Source organism: Pristiophorus japonicus, chromosome 10 (genome assembly GCF_044704955.1).
Source record: "Pristiophorus japonicus isolate sPriJap1 chromosome 10, sPriJap1.hap1, whole genome shotgun sequence".
Classification (NCBI taxonomy): domain Eukaryota; kingdom Metazoa; phylum Chordata; class Chondrichthyes; family Pristiophoridae; genus Pristiophorus; species Pristiophorus japonicus.
Genome location: NC_091986.1, coordinates 160,974,784 through 160,999,378, shown reverse-complemented (window position 1 = coordinate 160,999,378; position 24,595 = coordinate 160,974,784). Strand labels below are relative to the sequence as shown.

General features: G+C 44.1%; 1 protein-coding gene across 3 annotated transcripts in view; it reads left to right on the top strand.

The window, feature by feature from the left end:
* LOC139275163 (spermatogenesis-associated protein 13-like) overlaps window positions 1-24,595 on the top strand; it is a 365,108-nt gene that overhangs the window by 323,025 nt on the left and 17,488 nt on the right. For all 3 annotated transcript variants that reach the window (XM_070892243.1, XM_070892242.1, XM_070892244.1), the window contains 4 exons: window positions 2,429-2,608; window positions 10,184-10,375; window positions 12,753-12,932; window positions 22,537-22,769. In XM_070892243.1, coding sequence (XP_070748344.1) covers window positions 2,429-2,608; window positions 10,184-10,375; window positions 12,753-12,932; window positions 22,537-22,769 — 785 coding nt within the window. The remainder of the gene's footprint in view (window positions 1-2,428; window positions 2,609-10,183; window positions 10,376-12,752; window positions 12,933-22,536; window positions 22,770-24,595) is intronic.

The window sequence follows — 24,595 nt, the reverse complement described above, 5'->3', positions numbered from 1 at the left end:
CACCAACAATCTGTGACATGCCCTCCCTCATGTTCACGGATAATGCTGCAATGCTTGCGGTAACATTACCCAAGACCTTCAGAAGCTGTCGGGTGAGCTTGGATGCTCTCCCTGCACAGTCCTACCATGTCCAGGTGTGTGTCTGCCTGCAGACCGGCTTTGCCGACTCACCCTCCGTAGAGACAGCATACAGGATTCAACCCCAGTGGTGCATTGCTGCATGCCACTTGTACCCGGAGCCTTGGATGGCTCAAAGACAGAGAATGATTCTTCTCAGAGAAGCTAGTGGCCACAGCAAAAAGAGGTGTTGATTGTATTGGCTCCCCCCCCCCGGCCCCCCGTCCCCTGGATCTTGAGTTTGGTCCTCCCGTGGAGGTTCCTCGGCGTCGTCCTCATCCCCCTCCTCCACCCACATGATGGAGTGAGGTGGAGGCTTCCATTCGAGGATGTGGCACATGCGACTACTCATTTGGAAATGGAAAACAACAGACTAGTGGTTAACAGCAGGAGAGGGGGCAGAGTGACATGTGTAAGGTCACATAGCACAGGCTCATTTGAAGGAGTGCTGCTACTGCATTATATGTAGTTGAGAGACACTGCATCACCTTGCCCTAACCCTAGTCCACAGACACTACACCACATTGCCCTAACCCAGCCCAGGGATTTTGCAGGACTTGCCCTCAGTTTTGATGGGGGCTCAGCACCCCTACAGGTAATTGACCTCCCTGAGGCACCTATCAGACCTGCCACTCGCTCCTCAGGTCTGTTAGAGGCATTGTTCTGGGTGTCCGTCGCTGCTCTCGGTGGTTTATGGGACAACGTTCCCTGCAAAGATGACAATGGAAATGGTTATCAGAGGGCCATTCTGCTCTTGTGGCACACACAGATCGCCATCAAAGCACTTATACCGTACTGTGTGCATTTAATGCAGTCCTCTGTTTACTGGCCCTGGAAGTTGCACATGGTTCATGAGGAAGACATCGAAGTACAGAAACATCTTTTAAGATCTCAAAAAGCAGTTTTAATAATGTGTAACGATCATTCATGGCGCATATGGTGCAACACTAAGCCTACCTATACCAACATATGTCAGATTTATAATTTAAGCAATGAAGAAATGCATCAATAAAAATATTACTTACTCTGATGACCCTGCAATGGTCATTGAACCTCTTGCAGCACTGGGTGTGGGTCCTTATGATGTCGTCCACGAAAGACACCTCTTCCGATATGCTGGGCCAAAGACACTTAAGAACCATTGGGAGGGGTTTACTTGCACCCCTCCTATTTAATTCACTCCATCTCCTCTCCACAGCTGCGATAAGGGTCTTGTTTGCCTCATTATTGAACTTCCTCGCTCTCTGCCTGATCCCTCTCCTTCTTCCATCGTGCCTGCCATCTGTAAATGACTAATTCAGCCCTGGGTGCACTGCGCATGCGCAGGCGCTCCCTGACAGCTGACTAGAAACGCGGGGATAAAATGCCCCAAAAAATCGAGGGGGAAAAAAAATTGCGCATGTACAGAAGATCGTTTTTTCTTTCGATCGCAAATTTCGGCTCCGCAGCACAAATTCAGTCGTGCAACGCTGGATTTATCGCTATCGTCGTCGCCAGTCGCTGGCAAATTTTGCTCAGTCCGACAATAACGGTACCCCAGCGCTAACAAAAAAGAACTCCGCCGCGATTATCGCCCAAATACAGCCTAAATCGCTAAAACCCGAATTTATAGCCCTATGTGTCACATTGTTCAATACTCCTGTCCTTAAGCATTTGCTGTGAGCTGCACCGTGGGAGATCACTATTATAATAGCATCTCCATGTAAGAATCCGCTCCAATGTACCAAACACCAGTGGCCACAGATGGTCCACCAGGGTGTGCTTATATTTTGTATTTTTTAAATTCAGTTAAACCATGTTATTACAAGTTCATTGAGACTGCTAAAATAGATGTTATAAATAATGGAAGCTGAGATGCTGATTATTTTTTTATTTTAAACTTTTTTCCTCCAATTTTCTTCCCATACCTGTTCTTATGACATTGCTGTTCACAGATGCCAGACGCCCACTAGTATCTAGAGCAAGTACCCTTTTTATTCTTGTGTGAGCCTTGACAGCGCGTATTGGCAGGCTGTTTTACCATGTGGAGGATCACAGCTAAGACCTATTTTCCTCTTTCTAACTCAAACTGAGGCCAATTTTAGTGCCCTTTGCCAGCCCAGGCGAAGATCAGGTAATAAAACAGACCAGGGAATGCACCTGAACTCCTCCTCCTTTGTGTGACTCAGATAATCACTGGATAAACTCAGACATTGAGAATCCCCACTACTTATTGTATTTACTGGCTCCTCATGAAAATAGTACATATTTTGTGACATTTTGCATTCATCCATCAAGGCTGTTGTAAACTGAAACTTGTTTCTTTCTGCAGCTAATAAGCGATGGGCACATTGTCTATGCAGAGGCATTATGGGATCATGTTACTATGGACGATCAGGAACTTGGATTCAAAGCCGGAGAAGTCATCCGAGTACTTGATGCATCCAACAAGGAATGGTGGTGGGGCATGATTGACGACAAGGAAGCCTGGTTTCCTGCCAGCTTTGTTCGAGTATGTTTTTCAGTACAGTATGATGAATTAACGTTCTCTGACAAGTTGGCAGTTTTATTTGCTAAACCTTCTTTGTAATTTGTGGATAAGTCTTCCTTCGCCCCACTCTCATCCATATCCTGGTCCCTCTGGAATATGCACACACTTGTTGAAAGGGTAGGTGAGCAACATCTTCCTTTGCCACTGTGATCCAATTGCAGGCATACGCATGATTTGTTACAGTTTGCATTTAGGATGAACGCCTGGCATCTCTTTGCACTTTCCCACTGCAGCATAGCTAAGATCAAGAACTTTTCATTGCAGACGATCATGGGTACAAACCCATATCCCACTAATCCATGCCACTGTGTGTTGCTGACTTTTAGTTATAAGAAAAGTTTTAAATAAATATTTCCTTTGTGAGGCATAATTTTTCCATCATTCAATTAGTTATCTTCATTTTTTGAACAGTCAACCTTATTATTCAAAAGTGGAAGAGGGTAAAATGTTATTTACAAATTAACAATTAAATAATTTGAACTAAATTCAACCTTTCTGGACATGTAGCCCATGGAGTTTTGCTCAATAGGAATGCAGATTGGCTAATCGGGTATGGAAATCAATGTACCCAACTTGTGGCACCCCAAATTTTCCAACTATTGATGCAGGAGTGGATTTCACAATTTTGGGTTTGTATAGTCCTAAACAGTAACCTATGTGTCCAGCAAAATTTCAAGTAGAAGATGGAAATCAAGTTCTGTATATGTGACCACATGATGAATAGTACATGTACCAGAAGTGACAATAGGAACAATAAATTAAATCTTTTTAAAATTACTGTAAACAAAATTCTCAATAAGGAACAGTATATTACAACAGTTTGCTAATAGAATGAATTCTGTAGTCTCAGTTACTCATCGAATACCTTCTATTTGTCTGACATTTACGTTCTTATGGGGCTCAATTTACTTTCACCTACAAATCTGTAATGTGGTGGCACATGACTCATAGTCCAAAGGCCATTAATGTTAGAAGATTCATATAAAGTTTCTTTCTCCTCCTAAAAAATATCTCAGATAATAAAAACAAAAGCACACCAAATGGGTCAGCATCTGAAAAAGATAAAACACTTTGGATAGGACCCCTCAAAGAAAGACATAGCTTTGAGCCCATGCATTTAATGCTTTCCCACAAGGTGAGTTGGAGTTTTGGCATGCAGCTGAACCTAGACTGCTCTTATGTACCTCTCTTTTTATCAGTTGCAGAGAGACAATGCCAGAGAACAAAGAGCAGGTGGGTACGAAATAGCATGTGGTATTGTTAGGAGTGGAGAAAAACAAAAGATAAGAGGGAAATTAATCATTTAAAAAAAAATATATATATATTCCTCTTTCTAACACGTCACAGTAAAAATCAGGGCAGTGGTAAGATGAACAGTATAACTTAACCATTGTTTCCATTCATGAAAAAGTGTTTTCTCAGATTTCACTGACTGATCAGTCTAATGGGTAAAATGATCAAATGGTGTAAAAGGCAAAAATGAATTGCAATGTAAATTGGTTCTGCATTGACATAATGCTTCAAATGACTATTTCTTAAATTTTTTAAAGAACAATTGGTAAGAATTAGTTCATTGTTCCCTGTCTTCTTGTGAAACTGAACCGTTAAACAAATCGTTGAGCATCATTTCATGAAGGACATTGTGCTCAGCTGGTGGATTACATGTACAAACCATAGTTGTACTCCTTAAAGCTCGCACAACAATTGCTTGTTTAGAATACACTGGTTTAAACCAATGCAAAACAAGGCCACAGTATTACACTTTGTGAAACAAATCGAATTTTGTATTTCATCTATTCCTCACAAATGTACACACTTATCGGTTGTGCAGTCATCACTAATCATTTTAATATGTTTACTTCCAAAAAAAACTATATTGAAGATTTAACAAAGACAACATTAAGTGTTGGATTTGCTTCCAAGCTCAAATTAAAGATAAGCAATTTTATTCAGTATTTTAGTAGATGAAACATCTTGGGCCAGAAATTGCGGTCAAGGCTTCCTGCGGGCGGATGCCTCCGACCAAAATTTTTTTTAATGGAAGTACCTATGGGCCTGGAAGATCGAATACTTGGGCTCCAAGGCCTAGATGCGCAGCCCAGCGTAGAAGCCCACACATCCCCGGAAGGTAAGGGCATCCTGGGATCACGTGGACGTGGATCACCAATGAACATGGAGTATTCTCATTGACAGTAATGATGAGTTCCGTTTGTACAGAGCTCACATTACTATGAATGGAAATATCCCCCAAAACACAAACACAATGTATAAATTAAAAATATAGCTCACATATATTTTATATTAATATATTAATGTTTTAGAGAACATTTTTTTTTAATTTAAAAAAATATGTTTGAATAGGGTTAAAAAATAAATTTGCCTTAATGTTTTTAATATAAAAATTAGTGATATCATTTAATTTTTCTATCTTTTAAAACTCTTATGCTGGTAAAGGCAGGCCTTTCGCCAGCTTTTACCAAGCGTAAAAGTTTTAAGGACATTCGCTGGGCAGCCCAACTCTCCGCCCGCAAAGGCCCTTCTCCCGGGAATGCGTACAATCGCAAGGGTTTAGGCACGTGCACTTCGTGGAACTTTAGGGGCCTCTTCGGGCACGTGCAAAGCCGCAATTTATGGCCCATTGATTTATATCTTTAAAAAAAAAGTCAGATTTCAAATAATCTGAAATGCATTTTTCTTGTAATACAGAGCTATATTGCTTACCTTGTGACCAGTGAGTTCAGTTGAAAAGCTTGAGGTTGTTTGAGAACTGTTGCAATCTTATTTCTGTGCCGTTAATGGGGCTGTAGTCTAGGTAGCACTACAGCACAAGCAAAATAGGTGGGATGATATCCTGAGTGTATTCTTTTCTCATACCAAAGAAATTCTAGTTTACACATAGAAACATGGAAAATAGGTGCAGGAGTAGGCCATTCCGGCCCTTCGAGCCTGCACCACCATTCAATATGATCATGGCTGATCATGCACTTTCAGTACCCCATTCCTGCTTTCTCTCCATACCCCTTGATCCCTTTAGCTGTAAAGGCCACATCTAACTCCCTTTTGAATATATCTAACGAACTGGCCTCAACAACTTTCTGTGGTAGAGAATTCCACATGCTCATAACTGAGTGAAGAAGTTTCTCCTCATCTCGGTCCTAAATGGCTTACCCTTATCCTTAGACTGTGACCCCTGGTTCTGGATTTCCCCAACATTGGGAACATTCTTCCTGCATCTAACCTGTCCAATCCCGTCAGAATTTTATGTTTCTATGAGATCCCCTCTCATTCTTCTAAATTCCAGTGAATATGAGCCTAGTCGATCCAGTCTTTCTTCATATGTCAGTCCTGCCATCCTGGGAATCAGTCTGGTGAATCTTTGCTGCACTCCTTCAATAGCAAGAATGTCCTTCCTCAGATTCGGAGACCAAAACTGTACACAATATTCAAGATGTGGCCTCACCAAGGCCCTGTACAACTGCAGTAAGACCTCCCTCCTCCTATACTCAAATCCCCTCGCTATGAAGGCCAACATGCCATTTGCCGCCTTCACTGCCTGCTGTATCTGTATGCCAATTTTCAATGACTGATGAACCATGACACCCAGGTCTCGTTGCACCTCCCCGTTTCCTAATCTGTCATTCAGATAATATTCTGCCTTCACGTTTTTGCCACCAAAGTGGATAACCTCACATTTATCCACAATATACTGCATCTGCCATGCATTTACCCACTCATCTAACCTGTCCAAGTCACCCTGCAGCCTCTTAGCATCCTCCTCACAGCTCACACCGCCACCCAGCTTAGTGTCATCTGCAAACTTGGAGATATTACACTCAATTCCTTCATCTAAATTATTAATGTATATTGTAAATAGCTGGGTTCACAGCAGTGAGCCCTGCAGCACCCCACTAGTCACTGCCTGTCATTCTGAAAAGGACCTGTTTATTCCTACTCTGCTTCCTGTCTGCCAATCAGTTCTCTATCCACGTCAATACATTACCTCCGATACTATGTGCTTTAATTCTGCACACCAATCTCTTGTGTGGGAACTTGTCAAAAGCCTTTTGAAAGTCCAAATACACCACATCCACTGGTTCTCCCTTGTCCACTCTACTAGTTACATCTTCAAAAAAATTCTAGAAGATTTGTCGAGCACGATTTCCCTTTCATAAATCCATGCTGACTTGGACCGATTATGTCACTGCTTTCCAAATGCGCTGCTATTTCATCTTTAATAATTGATTCCAACATTTTCCCCAGCACCGATGTCAGGCTGACCGGTCTATAATTACCTGTTTTCTCTCTCCCTTTTTTTAAAAAAGTGGGGTTACATTAGCTACCCTCTAGTCCATAGGAACTGATCCAGAGTCTATAGAATGTTGGAAAATGACCACCAATGTATCCACTATTTCCAGGACCATTTCCTTTAGTACTCTGGGATGCAGACTGGGGATTTTTCGGTCTTCAATCCCATCAATTTCCCTAACACAATTTCCTGACTAATGAGGATTTCCTTTAGTTCCTCCTTCTCGCTAGACCCTCGGTCCCCTAGTATTTCTGGAAGGTTATTTGTGTCTTCCTTAGTGAGGTCAGAACCAAAGTATTCGTTCAATTGGTCTGCCATTTCTTTGTTCCCCATTATAAATTCACCTAATTCTGACTGTAAGGGACCCACATTTGTCTTCGCTAATCTTTTTCTCTTCACCTATCTGTAGAAGCTTTTGCAGTCAGTTTTTATGTTCCCTGCAAGCTTACTCTCATTCTATTTTCCCCCTCCTAATTAAACCATTTGTCCTCCTCTGCTGAATTCTAAATTTCTCTGTCCTCAGGTTTGCTGCTATTTTTGGCCAATTTATATGCCCCTTCCTTAGAATTAACACTATCCCTAATTTCCCTTGTAAGCCTCGGTTGAGCCACCTTCCCCGTTTTCTTTTTACACCAGACAGGGATGTACAATTGTTGAAGTTCATCCATGTGATCTTTAAATGTCTGCCATTGCCTATCCACTGTCAACCCTTTAAGTATCATTCGCCAGTCTATCCTAGCCAATTCACGTCTTATACCGTCGAAGTTATCTTTCTTTAAGTTCAGGACTCGAGTCTCTGAATTAACTGTGTCACTCTCCATCTTAATGAAGAATTCTACCATATTATGGTCACTCTTTCCCAAGGGGCCTCGCACAACAAGATTGCTAATTAATCCTCTCTCGTTACACAACATCCAGTCTAGGATGGCCAGCTCTCTAGTTGGTTCCTCGACATATTGGTCTAGAAAACCATCCCTTATACACTCCAGGAAATCCTCCTCCACCGTATTGCTACCAGTTTGTTTAGCCCAATCTATATGTAGATTAAAGTCACCCATGTTAACTGCTGTAATATATTGCACATATCTCTAGTTTCCTGTTTGATGCCATCCCCAACCTCACTATGACTGGTGATCTGTACACAACTCCCACTAGCTTTTTCTGCCCTTTGGTGTTCCGCAGCTCTACACAAACAGATTCCACCTCATCCACGCTATTGTCCTTCCTTACTATTGCGTTAATTTCCTCTTTAATCAGCAATGCTACCCCACCTCCTTTTCCTTTCTGTCTATCCTTCCTGAATATTGAATACCCTTGGATGTTGAGTTCCCAGCCTTGGTCACCCTGGAGCCATGTCTCCCTAATCCCAATTACATCATATCCGTTCACAGCTATCTGCACAGTTAATTCATCCACCTTATTACGAATGCTCCTCGCATTGAGACACAGCGTTCAGGCTTGTTTTTCTGACACTCTTTTTTTTGTCCTTTTAGAATTATGTTGTAATGTGGCCCTTTTTGATTTTTGCCTTTGATTTTTCTGCCCTCCATTTCTACTTTTCTCCTTTATACCTTTCGCTTCTGACCCCATTTTATTTCCCTCTGTCTCCCTGCATAGGTTCCCATCTCCCTGCCATATTAGTTTAAATCCTCCCCAACAGCACTAGCAAACACTCCCCCTAAGACATCGGTTCCGGTCCTGCCCAGGTGCAGACTGTCCGGTTTGTACTGGTCCCACCTCCCCCAGAACTGGTTCCAATGCCCCAGGAATTTGAATCTCTCCCTCTTGCACCATTCCTCAAGCCACGTATTCATCTTAACTCTCCTATTTCTACTAGACTAGCATGTGGCACTGGTAGCAATCCTGAGATTACAACTTTTTTAGGTCCTACTTTTTAATTTAATTCCTAGCTCCCTAAATCCAGCTTGTCGGACCGCATCCCGCTTTTTACCTATATCGTTGGTACCTATATGCACCACGACAACTGGCTGTTCACCCTCCCTCCAGAATGCCCTGTAGCCGCTCCGAGACATTATTGACCCTTGCGCCAGGGAGGCAACATACCATCCTAGAGTCTCGTTTGCCGCTGCAGAAATGCCTATCTATTCCCCTTACAATAGAATCCCCTACCACTATAGCTCTCCCACTCTCTTTTCTGCCCTCCTGTGCAGCAGAGCCACCCATGGTGCCATGAACTTGGCTGCTGCTGCCTTTCCCTGATGAGCCATCTCCCCCAACAGTACCCAAAACGGTATATCTGTTTTGGAGGGAGATGACCGCAGGGGACCCCTGCACTAACTTCCTTCCACTGCTCTTCCTGATGGTCACCTATTTCCTATCTGCCTGTGTAACCTTTACCTGCAGTGTGACCAACTCACTAAACGTGCTATTCACAACATCCTCAGCATAGCGGATGCTCCAGAGTGAATCCATGCGCAGCTCCAGTGCCGCAATGCAGTCTGTCAGGAGCTGCAGCTGGACACACTTCCTGCACACATGGTAGTCAGGGACACTTTTCCCACATAGCACAGGAGGAGCATGAGATGGGTCTGGGCTCTCCTGCCATGACTTAACCCTTAAATTACTTAATTTGGCAACAATGACAGGGTTTCTTACTGCTAAGAAAAAGAAAAAAGATAAAGAAAACTACTCACCAATCAACCAGCCAATCACTTACCCTCTTGGCTGTGACGTCACACTTCAATTACTTTTTGCCTCTTTCTTACTTTTGATGCCGCTGCTTCCCGCACAGGTCCGCCCGCTCCTGCTGCTGCTCCCAACTAGCTCGGTCTGGGCCTCGAGCCTCGGGCTTTATTGAAGCGCTCCGCTGCCGCCTCTTCCCTCACAGGTCCGCCCGCTCCCGCTGCTGCTCCCGACTAGCCGAGAGAAAATGTCAGAATCTGATCAGCCCTGTGCTGTAGGCTGGTTATGGGGTTTTCACACTCGTGATCGGACAGGGACAGCAATGGAGAATCCAACTTGATATACTAAACATGTTACGATTTGCAGGAACAAACTATATTACAACAACCATAGGACTAGTAGCGCTCACCAACACCACCTAGGAAACTGGCATGGGGCACAAAATATCTCTGCTTGTATGTGTAAATTACAAGTTATAGTTGCATATCAATCAGTACCCTACTTAAGGGGCTTGAAAGCTTTCCCAACTTGCATATAGGTTTCTACACCAGACAGGTTTCCTAAATTTAATATCTTTACTTTATTAGCTACGGGTGAACCAGGAAGATGCTGTCGGTGAATACACTGGAAAGTCACCAGATGAGCTACTGGATGCCAGCTGCAGTAAACATCGCCTTCTCAAAAATGCCGAGAACCAGCAGCAGATGCGAACAAACGTTATCAAAGAGATCATGAACACTGAACGGGTCTACATCAAGCACCTGAAAGACATCTGTGAGGTACTGCAAAAGATGTAATTCTGAAACTGGAGGAAATCTCATTCTATTATTTCACAGCAGAGGCATCTTTGTAGTTGCAGTTTGTGACTTTCACATTTTAGGATCTTCTACCATTTTTCCACAGAATGGTTTGGAAAAAAGGAACTGCTTTTACACAGGTTTTAGAAAAGTTTAAAAAAAAGGGCACCGAGGTGATGTGTGGTTAATATGCTAATAGAAGATTTAGCCAATGACTGCAAACAATAAGCACCTCGCACCCATTATATTCGAAAATCGCTGGTTGCTTGGCATGGGGTTTGGCATGCTTTCCCTTCCAGCTGTGAAGGAAGAGGTTGGGATGGTCTTGGATCTGGTCTGGAGACGACGATGCTTGAACAGGTTCCCACTGGTTCTGTAGTTTAGTTCCACTCCAGCGGGGAGCTTATTGAGTGTGAGGTGGAGCATTGTAGCGAGGAAGATTAAGAAGCGGGTTGGCACGATGATGTAGCCCTGCTTGACCCCGGTCCGGACGTGGATTGGGTCTGTAATGGATCCGTTGGTCAGGATCACGGCTTGCATGTCATCGTGGAGCAGGCGGAGTATAGTAACAAACTTTTGGGAGCAGCCGAAATGGAGGAGGATGCTCCATAGTCCCTCACGGTTGACAGTGTCAAAGGCCTTTGTAAGGTCAAAGAAGGCCATGTACAAGGGTTGTTGACCGGGCCTATTCTCCCTCCTGCGCCGACCGGGCCTCTTTTCCCCCCCCACCCCCTCCCCTCCTGCGCCAACTGTTGTAATATCGGAAATGCAGCAGACAATTTGCACACACACCAAGCTCCCACAAATAGCAATGTGCTAATAACTAGATAATCTTTTTTTTAGGTGTTGCCTGAGAGATAACTGATCGCCAGGACACCAGGGGAACTCCCCTGCTATTCTTTGAATCTTTTACATCCACCTGAGAGGGCAGATGGTGCTTTGGTTTAATGTCTCCCGAAAGACGGCACCTCCGACAGTGCAGCACGTCTTCAGTACTGCACTGAAGTGTCAGCCTAGCATTATGTGCTCAAGTCTCTGGAGTGGGACTTGAACCCACAGCTTTCCGACTCAGAGGCAAGAGTGCAACTACTACTAATTCACAACTGATACATTGATAAAAATCAATGGAATGAAACTAAGGCATGTTTACTAAAGGGCTTACAATGCGCCCCACCAGATTATCACCAAAAATCTATCCAAGTGTATGCCTGCTATTTGACTTTGGGACGCATCACACAGGTGCGCAATCTTGGCCTCCCCTATCCACATTTTTACAGTTGGAGTCAATGGATAAAGATCAGTAATTGGAATCCTTGGCTAACTTTTCTTCCTGTTGATTGAGCTATGTAACTGTATGCCTCAGTATTGTAGTTACCGACGAGGAAAGCCTTTAAAAATAGCAGTAATTGTGTAAGTAGCCGATACACTAGTAGTTTATTATAAATGTGAAAGTGCACTTTACAAGCAAGTCTGTGCAAGTATAAACTGCCGTCAAATTTAAACTATATTGCTGGGGTAGATCACATTCAAGAGCGTAAATTCCAATATTTTTTAATTGACTTTATAAAGAAGCTGGTGAACATTTGTCGGAACATTTTTAATAGTGGAAAATAAGTACAGGTACAGCGTCTGAAATCCGGAATCCTCAGGACCGAGGCCATGCTGGTTTTTGGATTTTTCTGGATTTCAGACAAAATCAATAGTCTGAAATCCGGAATCCTCGGGACCAAATCCACGCCGGATTTCAGACCTCACCGCGGACCGAATCCATGCCGGATTTTGGGTTTTGCCAGATTTCGAATCTTGCCGTAGACCGAATCAGTGCTGGATTTCAGACTTCGCCACTCCTCGCCATTCGCTGAAATGTCCGGTTTTCGGACAATTCCGGTTTTCGGAATTCCGCATTCGGGACGTTGCACCTTCATAAAATTTAAGTTTTTATATTGTACTTGAATATATCTTATGTCACATTAATTATAGTGTGTATGTGAAAATAAAGCATACAAGAATGTTTTCTAGTTGTACATTTGATAATTTCAAAATTGGCCCTATGAATTCCAACATGCCATGATCCCGAGTTGTTTCCTTTAATTAGGCTCAGTTAGTAATTAGTACCCTCTGCATTGCTTGAACATGCTGCAGCGTGTCTTCACATGGCTGAATATTTAGTAAGATTACGAAGATTGATTTTTGAATAATTGATTAAGGCTGACATTTGTGTAAAGTCAAATTGCCAGACTAAATCTTAGAATTTTCTTTTCTTGCATGGAAGATCAAGACCATTTGTAACCATTATTTCTATCTTATTGATATGAATTATGTGCAAACTGCTTTACGTATTATTATCTTTGCTTTTTAGGGATATATTCGTCAGTGTCGCAAACATACAGGGATGTTTGCTGAAGCACAATTGAATATAATATTTGGGAACATTGAAGAGATTTACAAATTCCAAAGGAAATTTTTGAAGGACTTGGAGAAACTGTTCAACAAAGATGAGCCTCATCTGAGTGAAATCGGATCCTGTTTCCTTCAACACGTATGTTAAATGCATAATTGTAATGATTTGATTTGCATGATTTCTGGTCGATTCCATCATGGGTGCAATGTTGCAATTTCAAGTTAGAAAATATAAATGGCTTCATCTTTCGGATTCAGATTTCAGCTATTCAACTAAAGTAGTAGAATATACAATTTATTTGAACAAGTACCTATAACATAATAGCAGTAGACCTTGCTCCAAAATCCCATCATAGTCGGAGCATCTGGGGCATGTAGCCAGTGAGCAGAATTTGATTCTGAAGCGGGACCTGTTTACGTCTGATCTGTGATCCCATTTGTTCTAATTCAGATTTTGAGGTGTGTCACAATTTTTAACACTAGATATTTTCTAGGTTTCAGTATCACCAGCCAGTCTTATAAATAGACCTTGTATCTCCTATGACCCAGAGTGCAGGTTTTCTGCCGAATATCTAGTTAAACTGTAGCATGACCCAGGGATCGTAACAGAAATCCCTTACTGAAATATGTGTGGTACCACATGAATTCTTCTCTCTTTACAGAAGGTGAACTAAATAAGGCATAGGTTTTGGACCAATATCTGGTTTATTTACATTAAGTACATGAATGAACAAAAAACAGTTTGACACAAGGAAAATATATAGGGCTGGATTTTCAGCTCATTTGCACCCTGTTTAGCGCCTGGGCGGGGCACAAAAACAATTTTTTTTTGGGGCGTGAAATGAGAGACACAAGATTTTGCACCCAGGTGGAATTTTCCACAATGATTTTGCAGCGCCGCTAAAATTAGCGCCTGCCCGCTGTTTTCACCGTTTGGTTGACTTAAATCATCGAGCATCACTGCGCTAGCGCTCCGGGCAGAACTTTCGAGCATATCACCAGCAAAAAGCAGTCGTGCACCAGGCGCTAACAGCGCCATCTTGGAAACGGAGGAGAAAGTCTGAGTTGTGAGTGATTAAAAGAATTGGGAGAAGAACGATGCGTTACTGCATATTTTTGATTGTGAAGTTTAGGTGCATTTATAGTTTGTTTTAAAGAACATTTTAAAAGATGGGGGGGTCATACTATGTCAGCCATTAATCCTGGCTGCTATATCTATACTGCGTCGAGCTGGAAGAATGCTTATTGATAATTTTCAATGTAATCGAAGAGATCACGGACGTATGGGGAGGAGGCCTTACCCCCCATGAGTTTACATAGAAACATAGAAAATAGGTGCAGGAGTAAGCCATTCGGCCCTTCAAGCCTGTGCCACCATTCAATAAGATCATGGCTGATCATTCACCTCAGTACCCCTTTCCTGCCTTCTCTCCATACCCTTTGATCCCTTTAGCCGTAAGGTCCATATCCAACTCCCTCTTGAATATATCTAATGAACCGGCATCAAAAACTCTCCGCAGAAGAGAATTCCACAGGTGAACAACTCTCTGAGTGAAGAGATTTCTCCTCATCTCAGTCCTAAATGACTTACCCCTTATCCTTCGACTGTGACCCCTGGTTCTGGACTCCCCCAACATCGGAACGTTCTTCCTGCATCTAACCTGTCCAGTCCCATCAGAATTTTATATGTTTCTGTGAGATCCCCCCTCATTCATCTAAACTCCAGGGAATACAGGCCCAGTCGATCCAGTCTCTCCTCATATGTCAGTCCAGCCATCCCGGGCATCAGTCTGGTGAACCTTCGCTGCACTCCCTCAATAGCAAGAACATCCTTCCTCAGATTAGGAGACCAAAACTGTACACAATATTCCAGGTCAGGTCTCACCAAGGCCCTGTACAGCTGTAGCAAGACCTCCCTGCTCCTATACTTAAATCCCCTAGCTATGAAGGCCAACATGCCATTTGCTGCCTTCACCACCTGCTGCACCTGCATGCCAACCTTCAATGACTGATGCATCATGATACCCAGGTCTCGTTGCACCTCCCCTTTTCCTAATCTGTCGCCATTCAGATAATATTCTGCCTTCATGTTTTTGCCACCATAGTGGATAACCTCACATTTATCCACATTATGCTGCATCTGCCATGCATTTGCCCACTCACCGAACGTGTCCAAGTCACCCTGCAGCCTCTTGGCGTCCTCCTCATAGCACACATCGCCACCCAGCTTAGTGTCATCTGAAAACTTGGAGATATTATTCTCAATTCTTTCATCTAAATCATTAATGTATATTGTAAATAGTTGGAGTCCCAGCACTGAGCCCTGCGGCACCCCACGAGTCACTGCCTGCCATTCTGAAAAGGACCCGTTTATCCTGACTCTGCTTCCTGAATGCCAGCCAGTTCTCTATCCATGTCAATACATTACCCCCATTACCATGTGCTTTAATTTTGCACATCAATCTCTTGTGTGGGACCTTGTCAAAAGCCTTTTGGAAGTCCAAATACACCACATTCACTGGTTCCCCCTTGTCCATTCTACTAGTTACATCCTCAAAAAATTCCAGAAGATTTGTCAAGCATGATTTCCCTTTCATAAATCAATGCTGACTTGGACCGATCCTGTCACTGCTTTCCAAATGCGCTGCTATTTCATCTTTAATAATTGATTCCAACATTTTCCCCACTACTGATGTCAGGCTAACCAGTCTATAATTTTCCCTTTTCTCTCTCCCTCCTTTTTTAAAAAGTGATGTTACATTAGCTACCCTCCAGTCCATAGGAACTGATCCAGAGTTGATATAGACTGTTGGAAAATGATCACCAATGCATCCACTATTTCTAGGGCCATTTCCTTAAGTACTCTGGGATGCAGACTATCAGGCCCTGGGGATTTATCGGCCTTCAATCCCATCAACTTCCCTAACACAATTTCCTGGCTAATAAGGATTTCCTTCAGTTCCTCCTTCTCGCTAGACCATCAGTCCCCTAGTATTTCCGGAACGTTATTTGTGTCTTGCTTAGTAAAGACAGAACCAAAGTATTTGTTCAATTGGTCTGCCATTTCTTTGTTCCCCATTATAAATTCACCTGATTCTGACTGCAAGGGACCTACATTTGTCTTCACTAATCTTTTCCTCTTCACATATCTATAGAAGCTTTTGCAGTCAGTTTTTATGTTCCCAGCAAGCTTCCTCTCATACTCTATTTCCCCCCTCCTAATTAAACCCTTTGTCTTCCTCTGCTGAATTCTAAATTTCTCCCAATCCTCAGGCTTGCTGCTTTTTCTGGCCAATTTGTATGCCTCTTCCTTGGATTTAACACTATCCCTAATTTCCTTTGTTAGCCACGGCTGAACCAGGGAACATTGCTCATACCTGCAGCTCTCTAAGGCACAGTGCGTTAGAAGGCTGCGCTTCTGAAAAGAAGTGCTGACCGAGATATGCCAGCTCATACAGGCAGACCTACAGCCTACTAGCAGCCCGTGAAGGTGACTGTGGCACTTGCCTTCTATGCCTCCGGCTCATTTTGGGCATCAGCGGGTGACATATGCTCCATCTCGCAGCACACTACACATTTCTGCATTCGCCAGGTGACTACTACACTGTACGTACACAGGATGGACTTCATAAATTTTGCAATGACCAAGGAGACCCAAAATGAGAGGGCTGTAGGTTTTGGACGATTTTCTGGCTTCCCCAAGGTTCAGGGTGGCCTTGACTTGTACGTACATCACCCTCCGAGCACCTTTACAGAACCCAGAGGTTTACCAAAACGGATTCCACTCTATGGTTGCAGACGATCTGTACGTTCATGCTCAGCGCATCATGGCAGTCAATGTCCAATTTCCAGGGAGCATCCATGATGCTTTCATCTTTGGTGAGAGCACTGTCTCAGGCTTGTTCCAGCGTCAACCGCAAAGCTGGATGCTGGGGGACAAAGGTTACGGTCTCGCCACCTGGCTCATGAACCCCCTCCGGAACCCTCAGACAGAAGGCGAGCATCGATATAATGAGAGCCATGCAGCCACACGCAACATCGTCAAACAGATAATTGGAGTGCTCAAGCAGCGCTTCCGATGCCTGGACCACTCTGGAGGCTGCCAACAATACTCCCCTCAGCAGGTCTCTGAGTTCATTGTGCTACATGCTACACAACTTAGCCATCATGAGGGGACAGGATTTGCCAATGGGGATTGCAGGACCACTTCAGGAGAGGGGAGGAGGAGGAAGAGGAGCCTGGCGAGGAACCCATGCCACCACCACAGCCACAGGGGAGGCATCGTGCAAATTTCACCGCTGCAAAAGACTTAACGTCAACAGCTTTGCTTGAAGAGTGAACGGCACGTTTGACCGTTGCCTGGCCGCGCTCTCCCACCATGTTGACTCTTCCCCGTCTTATTCTGCAAATGAGATATGACACAGGAATGGTTATGGTGAACAAAAGAATTGATCAAACATTGTAAACTTTTATAACTTTAACTTCATTTTGAAACTTAATAAAATAACAAATTATCTGCATCTGGCAGTGTGATTATTCAACAACATTATAAACAACAGAATGCAGAACATAATGCAGCAACCTCTGCCCCACTGTCTTCTACCACCACCCCCCAATCCTTACCCTTTCCCTTATCCCTCTCCCTTACCTGCTGCTCCTACTCAAAGTGGCACCATGATGGCATTTGGCAATGTTGCCAGAGCGCTGCTGTGTTGTGGGGAGAGCCTGGGGAGACGCCGCCTGGGGAGACACTGGACCAGCTCGTGGCATGGCAGGCCCGACTTCTGACTGGCAAGCCTCTTCATCGGCATCGCCAGTCACAGGTGGTTTGGGTTTGGGTGTGTCAGTGGGGAATGCAGAGAGTATGTCGGAAGGGTTTATGGACTGCATCACCTGCACAAGCTGAAGCAGAGCTTGTGCCTGTGATGCACCATATTCGGCAAGGCTTCGCACCACACTCTTCCGCACTCCAGTGTCAATGGTGGAGGCCACCAGCCTTGTGTGGAACTGATGGCCTCGCAGGTTTCACGGCTCGCACTGACAATCTGCGACCCTACCTCTGTAACGGTCGCGATGAGATTCTTGACGCTCGCGGGAATCCTACCCAAGACATCAAGGAGCTGACTGGTGAGATGGATGCTCTCCCTGGACAGTCCCACCATGTCCAGTTCCATGTCTGTCTGTCTGTCAGCAGACTGACTTTGCCGACTCGCCCTCCGGAGAGCAGGCTTACAGGATTCGACCCTAGAACTACATTGCAGCACGTCACTAGTCCCAGGAGCCTCGGAGGTCTCAAACTCTGAGAAAGTTACATCATCGTTCTCAGATGAGATGTTTGCCAGTGGGAAAAAAAAGGTGGAGAGTGCATCTGCCCCGGAGTTGGCTCATCTCTGAACTCCTCCTTCCTCCTCCTCCACACAATAGCCTGACATGATGCTGTGGCTGGTCCCTTGATGCATGCTGCGCCTGTGAGTGGTCATCTGGAAGTAGAAAGCAACAGACGGGTGGTTAGCAGCAGGGGAGGGGGGCAGGGTGACATGAGGAAGGTCACATAGCACAGGCTAATTTGAAGGACCGCCACTACTTCATGATAATCTAGTCCAGAGACACTGCATCACATTGCCCCAACCCTTGTCCACAGTCACTGCATCACATTACCCCAACCCAGCCCAGGGAGTATGCAGGACTTGCCCTCGGTATCCAAGCAGGGGTCAGAGCCCCCAATGACAGTTGCCCAACCTGAGACGCCATTGAGGCCTGCCACTCGCTCCTCGAGTTCGGTAAGTGGCAGTGTCTGAGGCGGACTGCCGCCTGTCCTCATCTGTTCGCGGCGGTTATGGGACGACTTTGCCTGCAAAGATGGGAATGGTTACCTGAGGGTCCATCTGTTCTTGTGGCACAGATAGCCACCAAAGCACTTATACCACACTGTCTGAATGTAATAGTCCTCTGTTAATGGCCTTGGAAGTTGCATATGGTTCACGGTGGATAGGCAATGGCAAACATTTATAGATCACATGGATGAACTTCAACAGTTGTACATCCCTGTCTGGAGTAAAAGATAAAACAGGGAAGATGGCTCAACCATGGCTAACAAGGGAAATTAAGGATAGTGTTAGATCCAAGGAAGAGGCATATAAATTGGCCAGAAAAAACAGCAAACCTGAGGACTGGGAGAAATTTAGAATTCAGCAGAGGAAGACAAAGGGTTTAATTAGGAGGGGGAAAATAAGAGTACGAGAGGCAGCTTGCCGGGAACATAAAAACTGACTGCAAAGCTTCTATAGCTATATGAAGAGGAAAAGATTAGTGAAGACAAACGTAGGTCCCTTGCAGTCAGAATCAGGTGAATTTATAATGGGGAACAAAGAAATGGCAGACCAATTGAACAAATACTTTGGTTCTGTCTTTACTAAGCAAGACTCAAATAACGTTCCGGAAATACTATGGGACCGATGGTCTAGCGAGAAGGAGGAACTGAAGGAAATCCTTATTAGCCAGGAAATTGTGTTAGGGAAGTTGATGGGATTGAAGGCCGATTAAATCCCCAGGGCCTGATAGTCTGCATCCCAGAGTACTTAAGGAAATGGCCCTAGAAATAGTGGATGCATTGGTGATCATTTTCCAACAGTCTATATCAACTCTGGATCAGTTCCTATGGACTGGAGGGTAGAAAATGTAACACCACTTTTTAAAAAAGGAGGGAGAGAGAAAACGGGTAATTATAGACCGGTTAGTCTGACATCAGGAGTGGGGAAAATGTTGGAATCAATTATTAAGGATGAAATAGCAGCGCATTTGGAAAGCAGTGACAGGATCGGTCCAAGTCAGCATGGATTTGTGAAAGGGAAATCGTGCTTGACAAATCTTCTGGAATTTTTTGAGGATGTAACTAGTAGAGTGGACAAGGGAGAACCAGTGGATGTGGTGTATTTGGACTTTCAAAAGGCCTTTGACAAGGTCCCACAAGAGATTGGTGTGCAAAATCAAAGCACATGGTATTGGGGGTAATATATTGGCGTAGATAGAGAATTGGTTGGCAGACAGGAAGCAGAGAGTTGGGATAAACGGGTCCTTTTCGGAATGGGAGGCAGTGACTAGTGGAGTGCCGCAGGGCTCAGTGCTGGTACCCTAGCTCTTTACATTATATATTAATGATTTGGATGAAGGAATTGAGTGTAATATCTCCAAGTTTGCAGATGACACTAAACTGGGTGGTGGTGTGAACTGTGAGGAGGATGCTAAGAGGCTGCAGGGTGAATTGGACAAGTTAGGTGAGTGGGCAAATGCATGGCAGATACAGTATAATGTGGATAAATGTGAGGTTATCCACTTTGGTGGCAAAAACACGAAGGCAGAATATTATCTGAATGGTGGCAGATTAGGAAAAGGAGAGGTGCAATGAGACCTGGGTGTCATGGTCCATCAGTCATTGAAAGTTGGCATGCAGGTACAGCAGGCGGTGAAGAAGGCAAATGGAATGTTGGCCTTCATAGCTAGGGGATTTGAGTATCGGAGCAGGGAGGTCTTGTTGCAGTTGTAAAGGGCCTTGGTGAGCCCTCACCTGGAATATTGTGTTCAGTTTTGGTCTCCTAATCTGAGGAAGGATGTTCTTGCTATTGAGGGAGTGCAGCAAAGGTTCACCAGACTGATTCCAGGGATGGCTGGACTATGATGAGAGACTGGATCAACTGGGCCTTTATACACTGGAGTTTAGAAGGATGAGAGGAGATCTCATAGAAACATGTAAGATTCTAACGGGACGGGACAGGTTAGATGCGGGAAGAATGTTCCCGATGTTGGGGAAGTCCAGAACCAGGGGACACAGTCTTAGGATAAGGGGTAGGCCATTTACAACTGAGATGAGGAGGAACTTCTTCAATCAGCGTTGTTGACCTGTGGAATTCCCTGCCGCAGAGAGTCGTTGATGCCAGTTCATTGGATATATTCAAGAGGGAGTTAGATATGGCCCTTACGGCTAAAGGGATCAAGGGGTATGGACAGAAAGAAGGAAAGGGGTACTTAGGTGAATGATCAGCCATGATCATATTGAATGGTGGTGCAGGCTCCTGCACCTATTTTCTATGTTTCTATCAGGAGGCCATCAAAGTGCGGAAACATCTTATGAGATCTCAGAATGCAAATTTAATAATGTGTAAAGATCATTCATGGCAAATAGGGTGCCAAACTAAGCCTACATATGTGTCATGCATTTTAGGAGGCAACCCACAGTGTGCTGAGAGACAGCAACAGCATGAGAACAGCCACAGATTGCTAACGGGCACCAAAAGCATGAGAACAAATTGTGTCAGATTTATAATTGAAGTAATGAAGGAATACATCAATAAAAATTGTACTCTAACGACCCTTGAACTTTTTTTTGATACTGTTTCCCACTCCTGGCCACTGTGTCTGAGAGACCTCTTCAGCTATTTCCCTCCATATTCAATTAAAAATGGTTGGCAGGGGTCTAGATCCACCCCTCCGCTATAATTCCTGCCATCTGCTCTCCACAGCCCCCACGAGAGCTTCGTTAACCTTTTGGCCCTGCATCAGCATTTGCGATCGGAGAGCAGACCAGAAGCGTGAGCAGTACAGCCATTTTCTTTTAGCACTGGATTGTTTGGCTCCGGCGCGCACATTCTGTGGTGCAATGCCAGAGTTAGCGCTGACGCTCGTCGTGAACTTTAATTTGCCGAAAGTTGCATGCTCTGGTGCTAACGCTAACCCGGCGCTAAAATTTTGATTTTGCGCAATTTGCCCCCGGAAACGGGTGAAATCACAAAAATCCGAAAATCCAGCCCATATTTTCCTATATCCCTGGTTAGGAAAACAATAAAGCTACAACTGGTTTTCTGTCTAACTTACCTGTGAAATAAAGCAGCTCAACAATTCATATCTGGCCTCGTCCTTTGGTCTGACTTGGAAAAGATTAGTAAAGTGCACGAGTGCAAGCAAAAGACACAATATCTGGATCATATCCCAAGCAGGTCCTTTGCTACTCGCTGGGTTATACTATTGTATCGTTAGATATTGGCGATATCATCGTCATCATTATCATAGGCAATCCCTCGGAATCGAGGAAGACTTGCTTCCACTCTTAACATGAGCTCAGGTGGCTGTACGGTCCAATACGAGAACCACAGTCTCTGTCACAGGTGGGACAGATAGTTGTTGAGGGAAGCAGTGGGTGGGACTGGTTGGCCACACGCTCTTTTCGCTGCCCGCGCTTGATTTCTGCATGCTCTCGGCGACGAGACTCGAGGAGCTCAGCGCCCTCCCGGATGCACTTCCTCCACTGAGAGCAGTCTTTGGTCAGGGACTCCCATGTGTCAGTGGGATGTTGCACTTTATCAGGGAGGCTTTGAGGGTGTCCTTATAACGTTTCCGCTGTCCACCTTTGGCTCATTTGCTATGAAGGAGTTCTGAGTAGAGCGCTTGCTTTGGGAGTCTCGTGTCAGGCATGCGAACTATGTGTGCAAGCCTTGTAGTTAGACGGTCAGACTGCTTATGCACCTGTACACCCGAGAGAATATCTATTGCAGACCCAAAAACTGTAACGAAAGCCTGCATTGGAATTAACTTTTTTATTGGTGTGGAAGAGGAGGAAGTCTGTGAATATAGTATTTATAAATGTTGATTACTGGTAAATGTTTTAGATTTTCAGTTAGATGGGAATGTGAGTAAAAGTGTAGCAATCAATTTTCACGCCCCTTTTATTAATGACTATTTTTTCTTTCCAGCAAGAGGAGTTTAGGATATACTCTGAATATTGCAACAATCATCCCAGTGCATGTGTTGAGCTTGCCAAACTAATGAAACAAAGCAAATATCGACACTTTTTTGAGGCCTGTCGACTACTTCAACAGATGATTGACATCGCCATTGATGGCTTTCTTCTTACTCCAGTCCAGAAGATCTGTAAATACCCACTACAGCTTGCTGAGTTACTCAAATACACTAACCCAAATCACAGGTATGAGCATCTGCACTCCAAATTTATTAACCACGCTGACTGCAAAAAATATAGATAAGTTATTTGCTTTTCTCCCATTGCTTCAATCTCACTTATGACAATGCATTATCCTTGGCTGAGATTAGCATTATCAAATTGTAAGAGCAACTTCCAGCATTTTAAAATCTTTGAGTTCTCCTGGAATATCCCACATGGCGGTGATCACAGATTTTTCATATTGTGCAAGTCTTTGTACCTGCAACTATACTGGGTTAGGAGTCCTTTTTATTGTATCAATTTGAGTTTTTCTGCATGATTATAGTGGGAGGTTGAATTCCAGATTTCTTTTGGACCCCAGATATATAGCTTCTTCTTGGGAGGTTCCTCGTGTTAAGGATGACTTGCTTCCACACTAAAAAGGGATGAGTTCACAGGTGTTTCAATGAAGGACCTGATATTTCCGGTCCCAAACTACATGTTACACATGAACATAAAAAATAGGAGCAGGAGTAGGCCATATGGCCCCTCAAGCCTGCTCCACCATTCATTAAGATCATGGCTGATCTGATCATGGACTCAGCTCCACTTTCCCGCCTGCTCCCCATAACCCCTTATCCCCTTATTGTTTAAGAAACTGTCTATTTCTGTCTTAAATTTATTTAATGTCCCAACTTCCACAGCTCTCTGAGGCAGCGAATTCCACAGATTCACAACCCTCTGAGAGTTGAAATTTCTCCTCATCTCGGTTATAAATGGGCAGCCCCTTATTCTAAGATCATGCCCTCTAGTTCGAGTCTACCCCACCAGTGGAAACATCCTCTCTGCATCCACCTTGTCAAGCCCCCTCATAATCTTATACGTTTTGATAAGATCACCCCTCATTCTTCTGAATTCCAATGAGTAGAGGCCCAACCTACTCAACCTTTCTTCATAAGTCAACCCACCTCATCCCCAGAATCAACCTAGTGAACCTTCTCTGAACTGCCTCCACAGCAAGTATATTCTTTCGTAAATATGGAAACCAAAACTGCACACAGTATTCCAGGTGTGGCCTCACCAATACCCTGTACAACTGTAACGAGACATCCCTGCTTTTATACTCCATCCCCTTTGCAATAAAGGCCAAGATACCATTGGCCTTCCTGATCACTTGCTGCACCTGCATACTACCCTTTTGTGTTTTATGCACAACTATCCCCAGGTCCCGCTGTACTGCAGCACTTTGCAATCTTTCTCCATTTAAATAATAACTTGCTCTTTGATCTTTTCTGCCAAAGTGCATGACTCACACTTTCCAAAATTATACTCCATCTGCCAAATTTTTGCCCACTCACTTAGCCTGTCGATGTCCTTTTACAGATTTTTTGTGTCCTCCTCACACATTGCTTTTCCTCCCATCTTTGTATCGTCAGCAAACCTGGCTACGTTACACTCAGTCACTTCTTCCAAGTCGTTAATATAGATTGTAAATAGTTGTCCCAGCACTGATCCCTGCGGCACCCCACTGGTTACTGATTACCAACCAGAGAATGAACCATTTATCCCGACTCTGTTTTCTGTTTGTTAGCCAATCTTCTATCCATGCTAATATATTACCCCCAACCCCGTGAACTTTTATCTTGTGCAGTAACCTTTTGTGTGGCATCTTGTCAAATGCCTTCTGAAAGTCCAAATACACCACATCCACTGGTTCCCCTTTATCCACCCTGTTGGTTACATCCTCAAAGAATTCCAGCAAATTTGTCAAACATGACTTCCCCTTCATAAATCCATGCTGACTCTGCCTGACCAAATTTTGAATAATGGACTCCCAACATTTTCCCAACCACAGATGTTAGGCTAACTGG